General features: G+C 35.7%; 1 protein-coding gene across 2 annotated transcripts in view; it reads right to left on the bottom strand.

Moving 5' to 3' along the window:
* CWF19L2 (CWF19 like cell cycle control factor 2) overlaps positions 1 to 26,476 on the bottom strand; it is a 155,464-nt gene that overhangs the window by 55,392 nt on the left and 73,596 nt on the right. For both annotated transcript variants that reach the window (XM_069554927.1, XM_069554926.1), the window contains 4 exons: positions 24,995 to 25,091; positions 23,114 to 23,206; positions 7,457 to 7,561; positions 5,411 to 5,548 (listed from right to left, as the gene is read on the bottom strand). In XM_069554927.1, the coding sequence (XP_069411028.1) occupies positions 5,411 to 5,548; positions 7,457 to 7,561; positions 23,114 to 23,206; positions 24,995 to 25,091 (433 nt within the window). The remainder of the gene's footprint in view (positions 1 to 5,410; positions 5,549 to 7,456; positions 7,562 to 23,113; positions 23,207 to 24,994; positions 25,092 to 26,476) is intronic.

Here is a 26,476-nt window from a genome sequence, read left to right as displayed (position 1 = left end):
GAAACAGGTGACAGTTGTTCACAACATCTCTCTTGTCTCCTCTGGCTGCTGAAACATCACATGCTGTTTTCCTTCTACCTCACTGGCCGTACCTTCTCAACCCCCTTTGTTGAATCTTTTTCCTTCTTTCAGACAGTGCTCAGCTCCGTCTTCAGATTCTCCTCATAATAATTTCTTAAGTCCCTGTTAACAGCATCTATATCTATATGGGAGAACCAAGATATACCCATAGCTCCGTGCACAGTCATTCCACACCACCATCATGTGAATGACTAATGGGCATACTTAATGTGTTCATAATAGTATTCTTCATCTCCCACCTCCTGAAATATTTCTCCCCTGCCAAAGTTTTTCTGTTACAATGAATGGCACCAGCATTGCCACAAATCTTATTGCTTTTCATCAGTTTACTACTCTAACCCAAGGCTCTATCTGAATTAAGGAAATTATCCTCCTGAACATTCTCCCTGCCTCCATTCTTGCCTATCTACATTACATTCTCAAAAGAGTCACCAGGAAAATCTTTTAAAACATAAACCAGCAGCCTCCAGACTGGCATTTCAGGGGCTAGGAAGTCACCACTCTATCCCAACAACAAGTACAAAGGTGAACTGAAAACTCGACAGCACTTCTTAGACTCAGGAAAGTAATTGCCCCAATTGGAGAAATGATCAGGTTGATACAAAGAATCCTAATTCAATTTATTTGTGAAAAATCAGTGGTTCTGTGAAAACCAGTGCCAGGGTAGGAAAATCTAAACTGTAGTTGATAAATTTCAGGAGGCTCAGTGTAGACAATTATGCAAGTTAAAATCCCAGGGGAATCCAGTCATAGAGGGCCTCCTCAAAATTTTGTGAATTTTATCTGTTGGAGCTCTACCCAGTCTTCAGAGTAAATATCAGAGAAAAATCCTCTATGACTTTCAGCAAGGGGAAGGGAAAAGGAAACACCCTGAAATATACCAGGGCATTCTTTTCTTCTTAACAAGGCCAGCCCTTCAGCAGAAATTGCCATACTAGAGTTTAACTTGCTGGAGTTTTAGCAGAGCCTAATCTACCTGAAAGAAGGGAAACATTCAAATCCAGCCCCTTCTAGCCACTCTATTCCAACTAAGTGGAGAAACACCTGTGAAGTACTGGTGAAATTCACAGTCCAGTAGCACAGGCTCACCCAAAACAGATGGATAATGTAAGCAGATGCAAGAGACACAATACATGTACCTTTGATCTCTGGGCCAGGAAGATCCCCTGGAGAAGAGAGGTGCCAACCCACTGCAGTATTCTTGCCTGAAAAATTCTAAGGACAGAGGAGACTGTCAGGTTGCAGTCCAAAGAGCTGGACATGACTGAGTGACTAAGCACAAGCACAATGTAGCAGATATGGAAATTCTAAGAAAAGAACCAAAAATAAACTAGATGCTGGAGATGAAAAACACTGTAACAGAAATGACAAATGCCTCTGATGGATTTATTAATAATTGGACAAGGCTAAGGAAAAAAATCCTTGAGCTTGAGGATATGACAACAGAAACTTCCACAACTGAAAAGCAGAGAGAACAAAAACAAACAAAAAAAGCAAGAAGGAATATTTAAGAGCTATGTGAAAGTGAAAGTTGCTCAGTCGTGTCCAACTCTTTGCGACCCCATGGACTATACAGCCCATGGAATTCTCTAGGCCAGAATACTGGAGTGGGTAGCCATTCCTTTCTCCAGGGGATCTTCCCAACCCAGGGATCAAACCCAGGTCTTCCAGATTGCAGGCAGATTCTTTACCAGCTGAGCCACAAGGGAAGCTATGGGACAACAATAAAACATAAAATGAGGTCATGATACTGTCCTACTAAAAACCTTCAAATGGTTCCCTATCATTTAAAACAAATAAGGGCTTCCCTGGTGGCTCAGCAGTAAAATCTGCCTGCCAACGCAGGAGACATGGGTTTGATCCCTCGTCTAGAAGATCCCACATGCCATGGAGCAACTAAGTCCATGTGACACAACTACTGAGCCTGTGCTCTAAAGTCCAATAGCCACAACCACTGAGCTTATGTGCTGCAACTACTGAAGCCCATGCACCCTACAGCCCATGCTCTGCAACAAAAGAAACCCACATACTGCAACTAGAGAGCAGCCCTCACTTCCCACGACTAGAGAAAAGCCTGCGGAGAACAAAGACCCAGCACAGCCAAAAAAAAAAGACCGAGTAGGTGTAAGGCAGAATGGGAAAGCAACTTTTAGAAACAAATAAGTAAAACAAAAGCAAAAGCTCTCACACCATGGCTGCCAAGACCTGACATAGTCTGACCATTTCCTCTTCTACACCTCTTTTCATTTCTCCCTCTATTCAGAGTCACATGTGTCATCCTGCTGTCTTTTAAAGCTTGTAGTATTTGTCTCTTCTTCAGACCCACTGCATTTGTTGTTTCTGCTGCATGGTCCTCCCCCAGATTTTTATACAGACCACTCCCCTTCCCTTTGTTCAGAAGTCTGCTGAAACATCACCTTCACAGGCAGATCTTCCTTCAGCATTCTACTGAAAACATCATCCTATCTCCTTTTATCTTGTTTTACTCTCTACAAAAATATTTTCTATTTTGTGACAGTATTTATGTTATGTAAGTTTTTAATGTTATGTAATTTTTATATCATGAATTTGTTCATTTTCTATCTCATCCACTAGAAATATGAGCTCCTTGGGCTTGGGGAACTTTATTACTTCACTATACCCAGCACCTAAAATGGTATCCAGCACAAATTAGATGCCCAATAAATACCTTTTTAATTAATAAGTGTGCCGGTGGCCAGCGTGAGGAATTCCACCAGTGACAAGGTCATGTGGCAAGAGCTCTGATGGCAAGGCTAATCAGACCTCAGGTTTTCCCCCTGGAATTTCCTGAGCATCCACCCCCTCAAAAATAAGAATCTGCCGGCTTTTGTGCTCTGCTTTTCCACTTTTCTAATATTCTCTGGAAAAAGTCAAATCAAATTTAGTCTTCTGCATTTGAGAGGGATGTTTCAGTTAACTGCCTCTGATTGCTCTCTAGCTTGCCTAATAGGTTCCCCAGACCTCTTACAGCTTGTGAATTGCTTACAGGCCCCCAACCGGGAGAGGCACAAAGCTTGAAAGCATCTTAAAGATATAAAGCCTTTTCTAAAGAGTTAAAAATTATATTGGTAGAGGGTTTTCACTGTTGACTCAAGGATTGCTGCCAGACCTCCATATTCTTATCTTTTAGGCACCTGGAAGGATGTTACTCAATGTAAGCAGGATGTAGAAAAAGATACATAGTAGTTTTGATGTTAGCAACACTAGACTTTTGAGTTAACTGCTTCTCTTTTGCTGGAAATCACTGTACTCCCTCTACTTGTTATAAGTTGCTGTATCTTTGCTGTGTAAGAATGTAACTTTATTTAGTGCTTTCTGAGAGTGGCACCAGACCTTGGGAAGATCAACTCAAATAAGTCTTCTGGTTGACAAACCCTTATCAGAAAAAAGGCTGTAAAATGTTAATTGGCCCTTTTGGCTGGAAGATGATGTAAATTACCTAAGACTTGTGTATACAATTAGGTATGCAGAGAGAAAAGCCTGGTTTTGATAAGAGTCTGGACTGCTAACGCTGCATAACTTTGTGTTACCCATTGATCTCCATGTTTTATCAAAAGTATAAAAGGCCTTCTGAACAATAGGGGCCGGAGCTAGTTGCTGGACTGGTTTCCCCTGTGTCTCTCTCTTTCCTCTCCTCTTCACTCTAATTTCAGGCTGAATTTCCACCTGGGGCGCAGAGGCTCACCAAGTCTACTTACTTGCCCTGGCTGTTAAGACCCGCGTGAAAGGGAGCCTAATGCGAGGCACCCTTAGATATTCAAGTGAGCACCAGTGGCCCAACGTAGATGGTGCAAATTCCTTGTCTGGAATTTTATTGGTCTTCCACATAATCCAAGCTATTCAGCCCTCTTCCTCCACTTAATCTTCCTACTACACTATTTCTTCCTAATCAAATCTTATATTTCTTATATCAATCAATAAATAAGTTTTTCTCACGCCAACGCCGTCCACCCTTCGAATTCCCTGGATCCACTGGGGCTGGACCCTGGCATAAGTGATTTATTTTTAATTAAAAATTCTAGCTTGGTTTCATTTTATTTTCTGTATAAATGTGAATGGATTATGATAAAATTACTAAAACTATATTTCGTTCAGACTTCTAAGTTTCTGAGAAGGAAACTTCCATAAAAATATGTCCTTTCTGCAGTGAATTTCCAGACCCTAGAAGATTTCTAGTATTTCCCCCCAAATAAAGAGAAGACAAATTAACCTAATAGGCTAAAATTAAGATCCCATACAATTCTTGGTGATAAGAACGAACATTTCTATTTAAATCAAAGTATCTTTTGCTCCCTCTGACACACACATATACACACTGATAGCTTGATTACCTTTGTTCCAGTTTTCATTAAGTTAATTTTTTACACCACGTAAAATATTCATATAGCTAAAAATAAAAGTCTAATAAGGTATACGGTAAAAAGTCTCCCTCCTATCCCTCAGATACCTAGGTTCAAGTTCCCATCACCAACAGCATCATAAGCAAGGATGGTAATTTGTTCAATCAAGTGCCAGACAGTAAATATTTTCAGTCTTGTGGGCTATAAAGTCTCTGTCTCAATTATTCAGCTCAGCTGTTATAAAACAGCCTTAGACTACATGTAAAGTGAAAACAACCTTAGATTACATGTCAATGAAGCTGTTACAAAATGAAAATAGCCTCAGACTACATGGAAATAAAATGAACATAGCTGTGTTCCAATAAAACTTCACTTGTAAATACAGTGAGATAAATTTTTCCAGTGGAGTCAAATCCTAATTTAAATGTCTCTTTGATAATGGTTTGCAACAAAGATAATTATTTGAAATTAAAAGTTCATCCTACTACCCATGAAACATTGGTATACTTTTAAAAAGAATATAAAATTTTCATATGAATAGACTTAAGGTTATTCCAAGATGCCCTCTTTATAATATTTTTTATAATATATATTAATTCAATTATACACCTGTGGCATAATTATGAAGAACCAATGAAACATCAAGACAAAACAAGACTGGTAATCTAACTAGCAAGCATGTTGTCAACATTAAAAGTCTTGCCCCAAATGTTCTCTTAAATGGTAGATCAAATATATAATTAACATCTTCATAGAATACATTATAAAATTAACCCAGAATTCTTGTTTTTCAAAAAACTAAATCCCAAAAATATACTGCCCAATTCTAAAACACAGGTTTCTAATGTGTCTTAGAAAGGATTTAATTTAATAAAACAAAGTTTAGAGAGAACTAGCTATCTCTGCAAAGTACATCACTGTAGACTGAATTTCTCAAAATTCAAAGGTATCCCAGCAATATATCTTACCTTAGATGTCATTCTCATAAAAAGTTTGTTGTGATTTTCTGCTGTTCCCATCTTTTCATTCTTGACTAAATCATTTAGACTTAAGTTATCATCATCATGAAAGTATCTGACCCTTTCTTTCTCCTCATGAGTTGAAACCTATGACAAAATGAACACTGTAAGTTTAGTGAAAACACGAGTCTTAAGTATTTTAATGAACTACCTATAAATCTGACATTAAAAGTAAAAATCCAAATATATATCATAATCTTTCCTCCTAGTTTCTTTCTATTCTGTCGGCATCCATGTGGAAGAATTTTCATTAAAATGACACTTCCTACCTCTTCTGTACCATTACCTTTCTCTTCCCAAAGGATAGAAGCATGATAGTATCTGATTTTTCAATTTTAGGCAAAGGGCAGAATTGCTTTATGCTTTCTCTCCCCTCCTTGTAGTAAAAAATCCCTATCTCTGTAGAGTTGTCAGGAGTTATCCAGAGATTGAGAAAGTATATCAAGAACAAAAGTCAAGTTTTAAGCAAATCTACTTCAAACAGCTGTATCAGAAGCAAAGCTGATATTCTGACTCTCATCCAAACAATTTCAGGTTTTCCTTTCAGTTGGTTCCATACCTATCAGAGGAAAAGAAAAGTGCTATGTATTTTACCTACCAAATCAAATCTCCTCAACACTAATCTCAAATTCCCTTATCCAAATAAATCCTGCTGTTGAACTTCTTTGGAACCACCCTCTTATTATTTTATGCCCATGTTACTATTCTCATTTTCATAACCTTGTATCTCACGTTCTATGACTTCAATCACTCCTTAGATGCAAATCTCTTTCTGGTCCTCTTTTCCTTTCATTACACTCAAAAAGCAAACCTCAGTGCTGAATGAATGTGTCTACCTCTTTACTCCTGCACCTAGACTATTCAGTAGTAAGAAATTCAAGAACACTACTGAATGCCATCTGGCAATGGGTCTATGAACCCCAAGCCAGTTCTGTCATCTCATACAATTCAAACCTATTTTCCTATGACATCTTTCTTGAAAAACCTGAATACCTCCCATTTCATCAGAACAGGTATCCCATTTCTATTTGCATTCAACAGGGATATTATAAACATTTGACAGAAAGATTCTAAATGACTCTTTTGTGTACTCAATTACTGCTTATAAGATCTTTCAAATTTAAAACAAAAAATCTAACTTGAAAATTGAATATGTTGTTTTTGCCATTTTAAGAGCCTCAAGGCAGTGCTATAAATTAACTGCAGCAGTTAGAAGGTAGAAAACAAAATCAGGTTTATAACAGATAAAACACAGGTAAGACATCTATGGGACCAAGGTTTTCCCTAAGACCTATGATGAGTATGTAAAAAGAAACTAGAAACAATGTCAAAGAAATAAATGTTAAAATTAAGACTTCCTTAAAAATTCAATGTTCACAACTGCTGTTGAATTAGATTACATTTTGTAAAAGGCAAAGGGATATAATTAGAAGGAACATCACTATTTACTACCTTTTAATGTTTGTACTGGGCTGCCCTGGTGGTTCAAGGGTAAAGAATCCGCCTGCCAAAGCAGGAGATGCGGGTTCGATTCCTAGGTTGGGAATATCCCCTGGGTTGGAGCAACCCATTCCAATATTCTTACCTGGGAAATGCCATGGACAGAGGAGCCTGGCAGGCTATAGTACATGAGGCTGCAAAGAGTCATATGCTACTGAGCAATGAAAGACCAACAGTGTTTTCATTATTTAACTACATGTCTAAAAATATTTCAAAGGACATCTGACCCTTGAACAATGCAAAGGTTAGGGGCAGTGAAATCCTTTTTTTCCCCTTTGTATCAGATTATAGTTGATCCTTTAACTATACTCCATATCCACAGGTTCAAACCACCACAAATATGTAGTACTACAATATGTAATTTATTGAAAAAGTTCTGTATAAGCGGACCTGAGCAATTCAAACTCAGGTAGTTAGAGGATTAACTGTAAATCTGATACAAAGGGGAAAAAAGGAATTCTAAATTAATAAACAAAAGATATATGTTAAACATACAATCTGTCTTTTCCTTCTTCCTTCTTGTTTTCCTGGTGTGTTTACAGGCCAGACTCTTCCGGAATGATCTGTTCTGACAAGGATCACTTCTTCCTGATCTTCATCCTATACAAAGTTTTAAAGGTAACAACTGAAAATATTGAAAAAAATACTGAATGCTTATATTTAATAGCCAAAAAAGCATAAAATGATTTTATCTTCAGATAATATTATGAATTATCTAAAGCATCCTGAACTTTCATTATCTACTATCATGTAAAGTGACCATAATCTTTTCAGGGAAAAGGTGGGAAAAAATATCCAAAGTTCACTTAACTTTGAAAATAATCACAGAAGCAAACTTTAAATTAACCTTTCATTTAGATAATATAAAAGATGACAAAACACCAATGGTTCAAACAGGCACTGTATGAGAGTGCCCATTACCTACAAAGCAGATGTTATATTTAACAAATGTTTCTGCAATTTAAAATCTACATAGCAAAGTAGAAAGAAGTGGGCTCAACCCTTATTATAGAAATTTTGAGATCACAAGTAACTGCTGAAGAACGACTGACCAAAAAAATGCTGAAACCTACCAAAAAAGAAACCCTAAACCCAAAAACAAAGAAGCTACAATGAGATGGAATGAGGGGCGCAAAAGCAATAAAATCAAATCCCATACCCGCTGGGTGGGCCAACCCACAAAGTGTAAAAAATATATATACTACTGAAGTTCTCCAATAGGAGTGAAAGTCCTGAGTCATTAATCAGGCTTCCCAGCCTGCAGGTCTGGCAATGGGAGGAGGAGATCCCAAGAAATTTTGCTTTGAAGGCAAATCTTCAGCGATTTAACAGTACTGGGGGAAACAAATTCCACTTTTAAAGGGAACACTCGGGGTCTCATGCATACCAGGAGACAGGAGAAGAAATAATGACCTCATAAGAGACTGGACCAGATGTCCCTGTTAATATTAGAGGATCTCCCAGGGACAGGGGGGTTAGGGGGTGGCAGTTATGGCTCAGATTTTCAACAGCATGAGGCTCCAATACCTTGGCCACCTGATGCAAAGAGTTGACTCACTGGAAAAAAGACTCTGATGCTGGGAAAGATTGAAGGTAAAAAAGGAAGGGGGTGGCTGAGGATAAGATTGTTAGATAGCATCACCAACTCAATGAACAAGAATTTGAGCAAACTCTGGGAGATAGTGGAAGACAGAGGTCCCTGGCGTGCTATACTGTCCATGGGGTTGCAAGAGTCAGACACAACTTAGTGACTGAAAAACAATAATAACAGGAAATATGTATCAATGATTATCTTAAATGTTAATGGGATAAATACTTCAACAAAAACAAAGATTGGTTGAATGGATATTAAAAAACAGATCAGTATATATGCTGTCTACAAAGACCTACTTCAGATCTAGGAACATGTACAAGCTAAAAGCAAGAAGATGGAAACAGGTATTCCATGGAAATGGTAATCAAAAGAAAGCTGGAGTAGCAATACTCGTATCAGACAAAACAGACTTTAAATTACAGACTGTTACAAGAGACAAGAAAGGACACTACATAATGATCAATCCAAGAAGACATAAAAATTATAAATATACATGTATCTACTGTAGGAGCACCCCAATAATATAGATATTAACAGTCATAAAAGCAGAAATCAACAAAACAACAATACTAGGAAACTTTTACTCTTTCCTCAATTAACAGATCATCCAGACAGAAGATCAAAAAGAAATACAAGCCTTAAATGACAGATTACACTGCATAGACTTAGCTGGTATTTATAGAGAATTGCATTCAAAAGCAGTAGAATATATTTTCTTCTCAATTACATAAGAACATGCCCCAGAAGAGATCACATCATTGATCACAAATCAAGCCTCAGTAAACTTAACAAAACTAAAATCATATCAAGCATCTTTTCTTACCACAACACTATGAGATTGGATATTAACACAAGAAAAAAAATCTAAAAAACACAAATACATGCAGGCTAAACAATATGTTGCTAAACAACCAATGGATCAATGAAGAAATCAAACAGGAAATAAAAAATATCTAGAGACAAAGGAAAATGAAGCCCAACCATCCAAAACCTGTGGGATGTGAGAAAAGAAGTTCTAAGAGAGAAGTTTAAGATAATACAATCTTACGGCAGGAAAAAGGAAAACCTACAAATAAACAATCTAATCTTACAATGAAAACAACCAGAAAAAGACGGACAAACAAAACTCAAAGTTAGTAGAAGGAAAGAAACTATAAAGATCAGGGCAGAAATGAAATAAAAATTTTAAAAAATTGAAAGATCAATAAAACTAAAACCTGGTTCTTTGAAAACAAAACCGATAAACCTTTAGCCAGACGCATCAAGAAAAAGAGGGAATGGGTTCAAATCAATAAAATTAGAAATAAAAAAGAAGTTACAATGGATTACAAAAATTAAAACTCTCGTAAGAGACTGCCTCAAGCAACTGGATGCCAATAATATGGACAAGTTAGAAGAAATGAAGACATTCTTAGAAAGGTACAATCTCCCAAGAATCTTTGTCCATAGTAGAAGTAGAAATATGAACAGACTAATTACAAGTAATGGATTAAAATTATAATTAAAAATCTTCCAACAAACAAAACTCCAGCAACAAATGGCTTCATAGGCAAATTCTACCAAACATTTAGAGAAGAGTTAATGTCTACATTTAGCAAAGAGTTAACATCTATTCTAAAACTATTTTGAAAAACTGCAAAGGAACAGTCCCAAAAGCATTCTATGACACCACCACAACCATAATGCCAAAATGAGACACAGATGACTACAAAAAAAGAGAAAATTATGGGCCAATATCACTGATGAACATAGACACAAAAATCCTCAACAAAATACTAGCAAGCTGAATCCAACAAAATAATAAAAGGATCATACACCATGACCAAGTGGGATTTCTCCCAAGGTTGTAAATAATGTTTAATATTTTCAAATTAATCAGTGATACATCAACAAACTTAAGAATAAAAACTATACAGACATATCAACAGGTGTAGAAAAAGCTTTTGACAAAATTCAACACCAATCTATGATAAAAAACAAGAAAACCTTCCAGAAAGTGGGCATAGATGAAACATGTCTCAACATAATAAAAACCAATTATGACAAACCTACAGCCAACATTATTACACTTATGTGTGCAAAGCTGAAAGCATTTCTTCTAAGATGAGTAACAAGACAAGGATGTCCACTTTTGCCACTTTCATTCAACACAGTTTTGGAAATCTAAGCCACCGCAACTGAAGAAGAAAAAGAAATGAAAGAAATCCAGATTGGAAAAGAAGAAATTAAACCATCACTGTTTACAGATGACATGATACTATACATAGAAAATCTTAAAGATGCTACCAGAGAACTTCTAAAGTTCATCAATGATTGGTAAAGTAATAGTATACAAAATTAAAACACAGGAATTTGTTACATATCTACACACTAAAAACAGAAAGGGAAATTAAAGAAACAATCCCACTTATCAATACATGAAAAAGAAACAAACATGCAGGAATAAAGCAACCCAAGGAGACAATAGACGTACATTTCAAAAACAAGACAATGACAAAAGAAATCAAAGATTATACAAACAGATGAGAACATATGCCACATTCTTGGTTTGAAAGAATCAATACTGTCAAAATGACAATACTGCATAAGTCAATCTATAAAGATTGAATGCAATTCCTACCAAATTACCAAAGGCATTTTTTTACAACAAAAAGAAAAGAAAATTATTTGTATGGAAACACAAAAGACCTTGAAAAGCAAAATGAATCTTGAGAAAGAAAAATGGTGCTGGAGGAATCAGAATCCTTGACTTCAGACTACACTACAAAGCTACAGACATCAAAAAATGGTACTGGCATAAAAATAGAAATACAGATCAATGGAACAGGATAAAAACCCCACAGATAAACCCACACATCTATGGTCAATTACTCTATTACAACGGGGGCAAGACTATATAAGGGAAGGAAGATGCTCTCTTCAAAAAATGTTCCCAAGAAAACGGAGCAGCTACATGTAAAACAAGGAAACTGGAACATTCTTTACCACCATACACAAAAATAAACTCAACATGACTATAAACATAAATGTAAGACCAGATTCTATAAAAAGACTTAGAGGAAACCATAGGCAGAACACTCTTTAAAGTAAATCACAGTACTATCTTCCTGAGGCTGTCTCCCAGAGTAATATGAAAACCAACAGAATGGGAGAAAATATTTGCAAACAATGAGACCAGTAAGGGATTAATCTCCAAATTTTACAAGCAGCTCATGTGGCTCAATATTAAAATACACACACACATACATACACACACACACACACACAAAATCAAAAAAGGGTACATGTCTTAAACAGACATTTCTCCAAAGAAGACATAAAGATGGTAAAGAAGCACGTTTGAAAAGATGCTGAACACAGCTAATTACTAGAAAAATGCAAATCAAAACTACAATGAGATGTCACTTCACACCAGTCAAAATAGCCATTATCAAAAAATCTGCAAATAGTAAAAGCTGGAGAAAGTATAGGCACTGTTGGTGGGAATGTAAATTGATATAGCCACTATGGAGAAAAGTATGTAGATTCCTCTAAAATCTAAAAACAGAATCACCATATGAGCCAGCAATCCCACTTCTGGGCATATAAACTGAGAAAACCATAATTCAAAAAGACACATGTACCCCAATATACACTGCACCACTATTTACAATAGCAAAGACATGGAAGTAACCTAAATGTCTATCAACAAAAGCATGGATAAGACCATTTGATACACATATAGAGTAGAATATCACTTAGCAATTTAAAAAAATGCAATTTGCAGCAAAACAGATAGACCTAGAGAACGTCATACTGAGTGAAATAAGTTAGACACTGAAAAAACAATACATGTAATACTGCTTATATGTGGAATCCTAAAAAAAAAAAAAAAAGAGGGGGGCACCAACAAATTTATTTACAAAACAGAAACAGAGTCAGAGATTTAGAGAACAAGCTTATGGTTACCAGTAGGGAAGGGCAGGCAGAAGAGATAGATTGGGAGCTTGGGACTGACATATATGCACTACTTTTAAAACAGATAACCAACAAGGAACTACTATAGCATAGAGAACTCTGCTAAATATTCAGTAATAAACTAAATCAGAAAAGAATTTCAAAAAGAACTGACACATGTATATGTATAAACTGAATCAGTCTGCTGTACACTAGAAACTAACACAACATTGTTAATCAACTACGCTACAATAAAAAATTAAAAAAAAAAAAAGAATAGCAATTCTATCATAGTAAAAGGAGACTGAAATTCTACATCTTGTCCCCTGCAAACTATAACTGAAGTATACTGACAAAGACTGTACAGGCTTAAGGTACAAAAAAAAGAATAAAGACCCTACCAAATCTTGAAAGCAATTAAATGACAGAATGAACCTGTTGAATCATCTACCACAATGGTATTCCTCGTAACTTCTATTCTTTCAATTAACAGTCCTCAAATGATTTTTACTTCTACTTTTCAAAAGAAGTTATTCCCATGAACTTTTATTGAATATACACCAAACTGCATTCTATGATAAAAACAGAATTTTACTGAAAAGGTCCTAATAAAAAAATGACATAAAGTATACTAGCTAACAACTTCATTAAAAATCAATTCAAAACAAGACTAAGCAAATTATTTGCATTTCAGTCTATCTCTCCAAAGAGAATTAATTATTTAAATAACTATTTCAATTTCACTACTAGAGATTTACTTTCCCTGTTGAAACAGAAAGGGAAAAAAACGCATCCAAATTTTCAAATTTACATGCACACACAATATTATGTATTTTCACTATTAATCAACTAGTATTAATTAATAGTGTCCTATTTTAAAGGATATCTCAGCTTACAGATACCTTCAACCTTGTAAGTGAAGGACAAAGATAAAAACCTACTAGAACAACCAAATAAAGAGGAGACAAGAAATTTATATGAAAAAAAATTTAGAGTAATGAAAGTAAAGAAGACCCAAGATCTCAAAGAGAGATGTGTGGGCCTGGCAGCCCTGGGGAGGTGCTGTGGGCTGGTGGGCAGGCTTAGCAGGTGGTGAGAATTTCCACAGTGACAAATCAACAGCAGAAAATCTGAAGAGATGTGAGCATCAAAAAGAAACTAAACCAGAAGGTTCTGATGCTTGAAAAAGTAAGCGTGCTCTCTGAGCTGTAACCAAGCTGTTAACACTGGTCCACTGTTTCAAATCTTTGCTGCTGCAAGACAGAACTGAGGAAATTAAAACACTCCCCCAATGTATCTGGTGCTGTGAGCTGGATGTAACCTGGCTGAAATAACCTCAGCTCAGCCCCTGCAAGGCAGAGACCAAGCATGGCAGAAGCCAAATTTGGCAATAGCTCATGCTATGGAAGTCAAACACAAAAGAAATCCAGCACAGTGGAATTGACAAGAAGCCCAGCATGCTGGAAACCAGGACAACAAAAACAAACTTGGCAGAAAGCTGATGTGGCTCAGTCTCAGATTCCAAAAGACCTGCAGCTAAGAGATCAAGCTCTGAGCCTTTAGAGTGGGAGCATTAACTCCGAGACCCGAGACTACCAGAGAAGTAACCCTAGGAAGTATCAAATAGTTAGAACTCCCACAAGTGAAACCACTTGAATACAAGAACCAGCATCATCCAACCACCAATAGCACCCTTTGCAGGACACCTCATCCAAACAACAACAAAAAAATACAAACCCAATCATCAGCAGACAGGATTACCACCTCACTCAGCCTTGCCCATCAGAGGAAAAAGCAAAAAAAAAAAAAAAAATCAGCACAAATCTCACCCTATAGGAAGCTTACACAAACCACTGGACCAACCTTAGGAGGGCAGAAACCAAAAGGAAGAAATAACTCAACCTTGAAGACTGGGGAAAGAAGACCTCAAACACAATAAGTTAAAAAAAAATAATGAAAAGGCAGAGAAATACTGCATAAATGAAGGAACAAACTAGAAACAGAAGTCCAAATAAATGACCAGGAAATACACAAACTACCTGAAAAAGGATTTGGTATAATGATAGAAAAGATGATCAAAATTCTTGAAAGTAGAAAGGAGAAAATGCAAGAATCAATTAACAAAGACCCAGAAGAACTAAAGAATAACCATATAGAGACAAACAACACAATTACTGAAATTAAAAATACTCTGGAAGGAATCAAAAGCAGAATATCTGAAGCAGAAGAACAAATCAGTGAGATGGAAGATAAAATCATGGAAATAACTTCTGAAGAGCAGAAAAAGTAAAAAGAATGAAAAGAACTCAGGATAGTCTCAGAGAATTCTGGGACAGTATCAAACGCACCAACATTCAAAATATAGGGGTCTCAGAAGAAGAAGAGAAAAAGAAAGGGTATGAGAAATTTTTTGAAAAGATTATAGGTGAACATTTCCCCAACATGGAAAAGGAAATAGTCAATCAAGTCCAAAAGGCACAAAGGGTCCCATACAGGATAAACCAAAGGAGAAACATGCTAAGACACATACTAATCAAACTAAGATTAAACACAAAGAAAGAATATTAAAAGCAGCAGTGGAAAAGCAACAAGTAATACACAAGGAAAACCCCATACATTTACCAGCTGATCTTGCAGCAGAAACTCTTCAAGGCAGAAGGAAATGGCAGAATATATGTAAAGTACTGAAAGGGAAAAATCTACAACCAAGATTACTGTACCAGAGTAAAACCAAGTATATCATTCTAAACTGATGGAGAAATCAAAAGCTTTTCAGACAAGCAAAAGTTAAGAGGATTCAGTACCACCAAACTAGCTTTACAACAAATGTTAAAGAGGCTTATATAGTCAAGAAATGCAAGAGAAGAAAAAGATCTACAAAATCAACCCCAAACAATGAAGAAAATGGCAATAGGAACATATATATCAATGATTACTTTAAATGTAAACAGATTAAATGTTCCAACCAAAAGACACAGACTGGCTGAATGGATACAAAAACACGACCCATATATATGCTGGCTAAAAGAAACCCACTTCAGACCCAAGGAGACATAGGGACTGACACTGAGAGGATGGAAAAACATATTCCATGCAAATGGAAAGCAAAAGAAAGTGGAGTAGCAATCCTCATATCAGACAAAGTAGACCTTAAAATGAAGAATGTTACACGAGGTAAGACAGGACACTACATAATGATCAAGGGATCAATCCAAGAAGAAGCTATAATTGTAAATACCTATGCACCCAAGATAGGAGCACCTCAGTACATAAAACAAACATTAACAGACATAAAAGGAGAAATTGACAGTAACACAATAATAGATTTTAACACCCCACTCACAACAATGGATAGTTCATCAAAACAAAATTAATAAGGAAATACAAGTCTTAATTGATACATTAGATGAGATGGATCTCACTGATATCTTCAAGACATTCCATCCAGATGCAGAAGAATACACCTTCTTCTCAAGTGCACAGAGAACATTCTCCAGGATAGACCCACATCTTGGGTCACAAATCAAACCTCAGTAAACTTAAGAAAAATGAAATTTGTATCAAGCATCTTTTCTGACCACAATGCTATGAGACTAGATATCAACTACAAGAAAAGAACTATAAAAAACACAAACACATGGAGATTAAACAATATGTTTCTAAACAACCAACAAGTTATTGAAGAAATCAAAAGGGAAATTAAAAAATTCTTAGAAACAAATGACAATGAAAACATGACAACTCAAAACCTATGGGATGCAGCAAAAGCAGTTCTAAGGGGTAGTTTACAGCAATACAATCCTGCCTCAAGAAACAAGAAAAACATCGAATGGACAACTTAACTTTACACCTAAAACAACTGGGAAAAGAACCAAAAAAAAAAAAAAAAAACCAGAATTAGCAGAGGAAAAAAATTTTAATAATCCAAGCAGAAATAAATGAAAAAGAAATGAAAGAAACAACACTAAAGATTAATAAAACTAAAAACCGGTTCTTGGAGAAGATAAACAAAATTGACAAACCTTTAACCAGACTGATCAAGAAAATAAGAGAGAAGAATCAAATCAACAAAATTAGAAACGAAAAAGGAGAGGTTACAACAGAAAATGCAGAAATACAAAGGATTATGAGGCTATTATGACCAACTATATGGCAATAAAATAGATAACCTGGAAGAAATGGACAGATTCTTAGAAAAGCTAATTCCCAAGACTGTATCAGGAAGAGATAGAAATTATGAACAACCCAATTACAAGCACTGAAATCAAAGCTGTAACCAAAAAATCTCCCAAAAAAACAAAAGCCCAGGACCAAACAGCTTCACAGGAGAATTCTATCAAACATTTAGAGAAGAGCTAATGCCTAGATAGGCATTAGAAGGATTTCTAAAATTCTTTCAAAAAACTGCAGAGGAAGGAACACATACAAACTCATTCTACTAGGGCACCATCACCCTGAAACCAGACACAGACAACACAAAAAAAGAAAACTACAGGCCAATATCACTGGTGAACACAGATGCAAAAATCCTCATTAAAATTTTAGCAAAAAGAATTCAACAACACATCAAAAAGCTCACTAACCATGATCAACTTGAGCTTATTCCAGGCATGCAAGGATTCTTCAATATATGCAAATCAATTAATGTGATATACCATATTAACAAATTGAAAGATAAAAACCATATGATAATCTCAATAGATGCAGAAAAAGACTATGACAAAATTCAACACCCATTTACAATTAAAACTACTTAAAAAATGGGCACAGAAGGAACCTATCTCAATATAATAAAGACCATATATGATCTACCCACAGCAAATATTATTCTCAATGGTGAAAAACTGAAAGCATTCCCCATAACATCAGGAACAAGACAAGGGTGTCCACTTTCACCACTATTATTCAACACAGTTTTGGAAGTCCTAGCTATAGCAATCAGAGAAGAAATAGAAATAAAACAAATCAAGATCAGAAAAGAAGAAATAAAGCTCTCATTGTTTGTACATGACATGATACTGCACATAGAGAACCCTAAAGATAGTATCAGAAAATTACTAGAGATAAAGATAGTTATCAGACAATTATCAGAGATAATCAGTGAATTTAGCAAAGCTGCAGGATACAAAATCAATACACAGAAATCACTTGCATTTCTATATACTAACAATGAAAAATCAGAAAGAGAAATTAAAGAATCAATCCCATTCACCACTGCAACAAAAAGAATTAAACATCTAGGAATAAATTTACCTAAGGGGACAAAAGAAGTGTACACAGAAAATTATAAGAAACTGATGAAAGAAATCAAAGATGACATAAACAGATGGAGAGATATTCCATGTTTCTGGGTAAGAAGAATCAATATTCTGAAAATGACTATACTACTAAATGCAATCTACAGATTCAATGCGATCCCTATCAAATTACCAATGACATTTTTCACAGAACTAGAACAAAAAGTTTCATAATTCAAATGGAAACACAAAAGACCCCAAACAGTCAAAGCAGTCTTGCGAAAGAAGAATGGAGATGGAGGAATCAACCTTCCTGACTTCAGATTATACTACAAAGCTACAGTCATCAAGACAGTATGGTGCTGGCACAAAAATATAGACCAAGGGAACAAGACAGAAAGCCCAGAAATAAACCCATGCACCTATGGGTACCTTATTTTTGACAAAGGAGGCAAGAATATACAATGGGGCAAAGACAGACTCTTCAACAAATGGAGCTGCAAAAACTGCACAGCTATATATAAAAGGATGAAATTAGAACACTTCCTAATAGCATACACAAAAATAAATTCAAAATGGATTAAAGACCTAAATGTAAGACCAGAAACTATAAAACTCTTGGAGGAAAACATAGGCAGAACACTTGATGACATAAATCAAAGCAAGATCCTCTATGATCCACCTCCCAGAGTAATAGCAATAAAAACAAAAGTAAATAAGTGGGACCTGATTAAACTTAAAAGCTTTTGTACAGCAGAGGCAACTATAAGCAAGGTGGAAAAATTAAAAAAAAAACCCTCAGAATGGGAGAAAATAACAGCAAAGGAAATAACTGACAAAGGATTAATTTCCAAAATATACAAGCAGCTCATACAACTCAATGCTAGAAAAACAAACAACCCAATCAAAAAGTGGGAAAAAGACCTAAGCAGACATTTCTCCAAAACATACAGATGGCTAACAAACACATGGAAAGATGTTCAACATCGCTCATTACTAGAGAAATGTAAATTAAAACCACAGTGAGATATCACCTCACACTGGTCAGAATGGCCATCATCAAAAAGTTTACAAACAATAAATGCTGGAGAGGGTGCGGAGAAAAGGGAGCACTCTTGCACTGTTGGTGGGAATGTAAATTGAGGAATCCACTATGGAAGACGGTATGGAGGTTCCTTAAACAACTAGGAACAGAATCATCATATGACCCAGCAATCCCATTCCTAGGCATATACCCTGAGGAAACCAAAATTGAAAAAGACTCATGTATCCCATTGTTCACTGCAGCACTATTTACAATAGCTAGGACATGGAAACAACCTAGACGTCCATCAACAGATGAATGAATAAAAAAGTTTTGGTATATATACACAATAGACTATTACTCAGCCATAAAAAGGAACTGATTTGAGTCAGTTCTGATGAGGTGGATGAACCTAGAACCTACTATACAGAGTGAAGTGAATCTAAAAGAGAAAGATAAATATCATATTCTAACACATATATATGGAATCTAGAAATATGGTACTGAAGAATTTATTTACAGGGCAGCAAGGGAGAAACAAACATAGAGAATAGACTTATGGACATGGGGAGAGGGGAGGAGAGGGTGAGACATATGGAAAGAGTAACATGTATACTTATATTACCATATGTAAAATAGATGGCCAGTGGGAATTTGCTGTGTGGCTCAGGAAACTCAAACAGGGGTTCTGTTTCAACCTAGAGGGTAGGACGGGGAGTGAGATGGGAGGGAGTTTCAAAAGGGAGGGGATATATGTATACCTATGGCTGATTCATGTTGAGGTTTGACAAAAAAACAACAAAATTCTGTAAAGCAATTATCCTTCAATAAAAAGATAAATTTAAAAAAAAAAGACACAGAGGCTGACTAGATGATAAAAGAAGAGCCTACAATAAACTACCTGCAGAAAACCAACTTTAGGGCAAAAGACACATATAGATAGAATATGATGGGTTGGAGAACGACAGTTCATGCAAATATAACTGCAAGAAAGCGGGGTACCAACACTCTTCTCAAACAAAATAGACTTTAATAGACTAAAAGAGAGATTAAGAAGAATCCTATATAATAATAAAGTGAAAGTGAAAGTCACTCAGTCATGTCCCACTCTTTGCAACCCACTGACTATAGTCCATGGAATTCTCCAGGCCAGAATACTGGAGTGGGTAGCCTTTCCCTTCTCCAAGGGATCTTCCCAACCCAGGGTTTGAACCCAAGTCTCTTACACTGCAGGCAGGTTCTTTACCAGCTGAGCCACAAGGGAAGCCTTACACTCATTAACATATGTGCAACCAACATAGGAACACTCAAAGTAATAAACATATACTAACAGACATACAGGGAGAAAATGATGGGAATACAAAAATAGTATGAGACTTGATATGGAACTCCTATTAATGGACAGAGCCTCCAAACAGAAAATCAGTAAGGCAACAGAGATTCTAAATGATACAATAGAACACTTAAATGCCATTTATGTTTTCAGGACTCTATATAAAAACAAACAAACAAAAAATACAAATTCTTTTCAAGTGTGAATTCACTATATTCACTCTCTAGAATTCACTATAAACTAAGACACAAAACAATCCTCAAGAAATTTGAGTATAATAATTATTTCAAGCATCTTTTCTGACCACAATTGCATGAAACCAGAAATCAAGTATTAAATGAGAAACTAAGAAAAAAAAAACAATAACATGGAGACTAAACAACATACTACTTAAAAACTAAGGGTCATGATGAAATCAAGAGGAAGTTAAAAAATATCTTGAGATAAATACAATGAAAACACAACCAGAGAAAACCTATGGGATGCAGCCAAAGCACAGAGAAGTTCACAGCAATACAAACCTTTCTCAGAAAAATCACAAATAAGGAACACAACTTGCCACCTAAAAGAATTACACAACAAACAAAACCTAAAGATAGGATAAGGAAGGAAATAATAAAGGTCAGAGAATAAATAAATAAAGGATTTTTTAATAGAAAAATATCAATAAAACCCAGAGCTGGGTAATACTCCATTGTGTATATGTACCACAGCTTTCTTATCCATTCATCTGCTGATGGACATCTAGGTTGTTTCCATGTCCTGGCTATTATAAACAGTGCTGCGATGAACATTGGGGTACATGTGTCTCTTTCAATTCTGGTTTCCTCGGTGTGTATGCCCAGAAGTGGGATTGCTGGGTCATATATTACTCAGCCGTTAAAAAGAATTCATTTGAATCAGTTCTGATGAGATGGATGAAACTGGAGCCGATTATACAGAGTGAAGTAAGCCAGAAAGAAAAACACCAATACAGTATACTAACACATATATATGGAATTTAGGAAGATGGCAATGACGACCCTGTATGCAAGACAGGGAAAGAGACACAGATGTGTATAACGGACTTTTGGACTCAGAGGGAGAGGGAGAGGGTGGGATGATTTGGGAGAATGACATTCTAACATGTATACTATCATGTGAATTGAATCGCCAGTCTATGTCTGACGCAGGATGCAGCATGCTTGGGGCTGGTGCATGGGGATGACCCAGAAAGATGTTATGGGGAGGGAGGTGGGAGGGGGGGTTCATGTTTGGGAATGCATGTAAGAATTAAAGATTTTAAAATTTAAAAAATAAAAAACTAAAAAAAAAAAAAAAAACCCCAGAGCTGGTTCTTTGGAAGAATAAACAAAATCAACAAATCTCTGACCAAGAACTTTAAGAAAAGAGAGGACCTCCCCCCTCCCCACCAAAAAAAGAAGAAATAAAACCAGAGAAATAACAACAAATATTGCACAACACAAAAGTACCAAAAGAAAATACTAGAAACAATTACATGCCAACAAAGTGTACAACCTAGAAGAACTGGACAGAAACACACAACCTCCCAAAACTGAACAAAAATGTAGTAGATAATTTGGAAAAGACTGATAAATTTCACTGGAACTGAAATCAAATCTGTAAAAATAAAAATCCTTCCTGCAAAAAACAAGTCCAGGACCAGATGGTTTCACTGGGAAATTCTGCCAGATACACAAATAAGAGCTTACAGTGATCCTTCTCAAACACTTCAAAAAGATTGAAGAGGAAGAAACACTCCTAAATTCATTCTATAAAGCCACCATCACCCTGATAATCAAAACCAGACAAAGACATTGCCAAAACAGAAAATATCTTTGATGACTACGGATACAAGGATTCTCAACACTAATTCATATTCCTCTCTCATCTAAACCATCACAATAATCAAGTCAGCTCTCCTTCAAAATATACATGGAAAACATTTATGCATATAAAAAATCTAATTACTTCAAACATCTCTTCAGCTACTATCTTAGTCAAGTTCACTGTTCTTTCTTATGTGTATTAATGCAAAAGCTTAATTAGACCCCATGTTTGCCCTATTCTCCTTAAATCTACTCTTAACAAAAAAGCCAGGATGGTTCTGTCAAAACACATTTTCTGCTCAAAAATCTGAAACAGTTTTACTTCTCACCCAGAATAAAAACCTACTTCCTTGACTTCTAAGCTTCATATGATCTGGCCTCCCACAGACTCTCTAATCTAGATCTTCCACTTTCTTCTTCTTCACGCGTTTCACTCCAGCAACACTGGTCTCCTTGCTATTTTGTCTAAATACTGGACACACATCCAATCTTCTGTTCCTTATGTCCACAGTGCTCTTCACTCAGATACACAGACATCACGGTTTAACTTATTTCAAGCCTTGCATCGTCATCACTTTTCTAATGAGAATTAGCCTGTGCATCCCAAGACACACACACACAAACACACAGCATAACTGACACTCAAGAGTCCCTCTACCCTGCTTAGGATACGTAACCTTCTACTATGCTGTATAGTTTATCTTTATCACTGTATTATCTTTATCACTGCTATATAGTTTATTATCTTTATCAGTTTATTATCCCTCTCTTTCTGTTCAAATAATACTCCACAAAGACAGATTTTTTCTTATCTGTTTTATTGACCAATAGACAGGCAAACGAATCCTAGAACAAAATATTTTACATGAGAGGGATACCAAATTCAAGTGTCTCATTCTGGACAGAAAGAAGTTAATGACCAGTTTGACTTGTGCAAGGTCAGTCAGTAAATGGCAGAGCCTAGAATAAAACCAAGCCCCCTTGACCCTAGACATAGGCTTTTTTGTCCATCAGGACACAATGGTATAAGATAAGAGAATACATATGAAAATAAATATTAAAAACAAGCAAACAACCATAAACATATACAAACACATTAATAAGAGATACAGACACATTTAACACTAAATAGTACCACTGTCAAGCAGAAGTATTACACGAGGTAACTGGCTACCTATAATCAAACTGTTATTACTTACCTCTATCCTAGATGTTTTTGATGACATCTGTGTTACAGTGTCTTGGAATTTATTTGCCTTATCAAGTTGGGCTTTAAGTTGTTCAGCTAATTCCTTCAAATAGAAAAGATAAGAAAAACAGGTGTGATATATAGTTTAATTCATTTGTAGAATATTTCAAATTCATACGATGATGATGATGTTCAGTCACTGAGTCATGCCCAACTTTGTGACCCCCTGGACTGTAGACCAGCAGGCTCTCTGTCCATGGGGTTCTCCAGGCAAGAATACTAGAGTGGGTTACCATTTTCTTCTTCAGGGGATCATCCCGGATCAGGGAACAAAGCTGCATCTCTTGCATTGGCAGGTGGATTCTTTACCACTGAGCCACCTGGGAAGCCCTAAACATTCAAGCAGCTAACACCTAAATTCACTTACCAGGCTCACAGTCTAATGCATTACTTTTTAATGAATTCATCTGTGTTAAAAAATTCTCAAATACTTATGGAAATTGTTTATATTTTGATAGTAAATAATTAAAGGACATATAGTTTAGAGAAGATAAAAGAAATGCATACCCTTAAGAAGGGAATTTTTATAATTCCTTAGATACTATAAACTTCCAATGCTCAGAATTTCAGTTATTTCTAAAAAGAAAGCCATCATAGTATTAAAATAATACCTTATTTACTGTTGATAGGTAATTTAGATAGAAACTAAATGCATTTCATTTTTATTCTAAGACATCTATAAAAATTTATCAAAAATACTAACATATAAAACAGTAAATCACAATGAAATAAATTAAATGAATAGAATACTATGACAAGCAAAGACAGTTTTCTCCACTGCAGTGGTTCCATGAACACAGAACACTTCTTTTAACATAGATTAATCTCCTAACATGGTTACCTTCCTTTCACTATTTTAACCGATTTATTTGTGCTTTCAAAACACAAATGTTATTTTCTTGCTGTTGGTGGTGGTCTGTCTCGCTTACTAATTTCTGGGTTGAGCTTAAGTTCAGTGTCATTACGGATCAGATTCAAAGAGAGAGAGCATAGCATATGCAAGATATGATTTTTATTAGAGATACACACTGATAAAAATAGAAGTATCAGGTTTGTTCACTTTTTGTTCTACCTCAGAGTGTCACATATTGCACCAAAACAGAAGACTACTTAAGATGACTTACATTTGGATTTGAGATGTGTACATACATATGACCACAAGAGAATCAATTTTTTCAGAACACAGAAAGCTGTCTAGACTTTGCCATTCTGCCATGTGCAGTGTAACATGTATTTGTATAAAAGGAATGTGACAATAATAAATAGATAGATGCCACTCTTACCAAATAATTTCATTTCTATTCAATTCTCAGGTTAAGTCTCAAATCACAACATTATCATGGGAATTAAGTGAGCTACACAAAGCATGTAACACAGTCAGGCACAAACATGATGCCTAAAATTTTGAAAAAATTAATTAACCATTCTTTTTAGTAGCTCAATTTTAAAGTTCCTAAGTAAGGGAATTTAAGAAAGTAACACATTATTAATAAAATATGACTAAAAAGCAAAGGAAGTGACATTTCTGTATTTCCCTCAAATATGTTCCATAAGTTATAAATAAAAGAATAAAGCAAATATCCAACTTAAAAAGAAAATTTTAAAGCATTTAGTTCCCTAAAATCATAAATTTCAAAAATTTGACAAATTACATAGTTTACTTAGAAGTAGACAATACTGTTCTTAGGAGTGCTCAGGACTCTCTTCAAAGAATAAGCAGCATTATTGTCAAAAGATGCTACATCCCCATAGCTTAGGAACTGCCAAAATTACTTGTAAGAAGTTAAATATTTAGTAATTACTCTCCAAAAGAACAAAATATAAGCCTTACCATATTGCCCATCATCTCTGCCTTGATAATTTTGGCTCCTAACTTGTTCTTCTCATCAACACTCAAGACGTGGATAGACTCATCCCCTGGACTACTTCTGTTTGAATAGGACAAACAAAGAGCATATGAAATATAAGTACATATTAACAACATGTAAGCTGTTGTAAATAACACCAAGATTCAAATGTTATTTCAAATGACCTTCACAAAGCAATCAGCACAAACAGAAATAATAAATTTAAAAGCCTCAATGCTTCCCTAAAAATCACTACTTAAAGATACTGTGTTACAATGCCATCATGGCCTATGGCAGTTATAATACCTGACCAAAGACCTAGTAGCAGTGAGAAAAATAATAAAAGTAATATTCATCATAACTTAATATTCCTGGGAAGTGAAGTGAAAGTCACTCAGTCGTGTCCAAATCTTTGGGACCCCATGGACTATACAGACCATAGAATTCTCCAGGCCAGAATACTGGAATGGGTAGCCTTTCCCTTCTCCAGGGGATCTTCCCAACCCAGGGATGAACCCAGGTCTTCCGCATTTCAGGCAGATTCTTTACCAATTGAGCTATCAGGGAAGCCCCTAATATTCCCATTGCCATCTCCGAATATTCCCATACTCATTCTAAAAAAAGAAACAAAAATTGACACTATAATCAGGTCATAATTCTACATATCTAGAGGAATTCTTCTTTTTTTTTTTATTTTATTTTTTTTTAATTTTAGTTTTTTATTTTTTAAATTTTAAAATCTTTAATTCTTACATGCATTCGGAATTCTTCTTATTAAATGGGTAACTTACTGATAACACAAGAAACTATAATCAGAAAATTACATTTATCTACATTTGAAGAATAAAAAGTGACCACATGCTCTTTTGCAAAGACAACTCACAATTAGACAACATAAACCTAATTTACAGCTAAGATGATGTATCAAACCTATAGTGTGCAAGCCTCAAAGAAGGAGATAAATTTCCAGCCCAGGTCAGATTCCTGGCATATCCTGGCTCTCCTAAGAAACTTTGCCTTACCGCCACAAGAAAGATTTGAGACTACAATACAAGGAGGGTGAGCCTATGCAGAGCATGAAGGACTCCTTAATGAAAGAGAAACAGTTAAGAGTACAAGGCAGCTAAAGAGGGGAGAGCTGCACAGTGAAAGAATTCCAGAAAAGTGTAGAGAGTTCCCCTTGAGTAATAACCAGAAAGTACCTGTAGTTGTGAAAATAACATCTCAAAGAATTAGAGCAACAGGATTCAGCATTCCTGGTAATAGGAATAGGTCCCAATAGGCAGACTAGAAAAATTCATAATTATGAAAGCAGTGGGTAGAGTATTAAGGTCCTTTTTCATGAATGGGAAATAAACCCTAGACTAAATGCTGCTCTGAGCCCACCCAACAAATATTAAGGGCAAGAGTCCAAAGGACCAGTTTTAAATTAATTTAACCTTGTCCTAAAACAAAATTCAAGAATA

This window comes from Ovis canadensis, chromosome 15 (genome assembly GCF_042477335.2).
Source record: "Ovis canadensis isolate MfBH-ARS-UI-01 breed Bighorn chromosome 15, ARS-UI_OviCan_v2, whole genome shotgun sequence".
NCBI lineage: Eukaryota > Metazoa > Chordata > Mammalia > Artiodactyla > Bovidae > Ovis > Ovis canadensis.
This window is presented reverse-complemented; position numbering and strand designations above follow the sequence as displayed.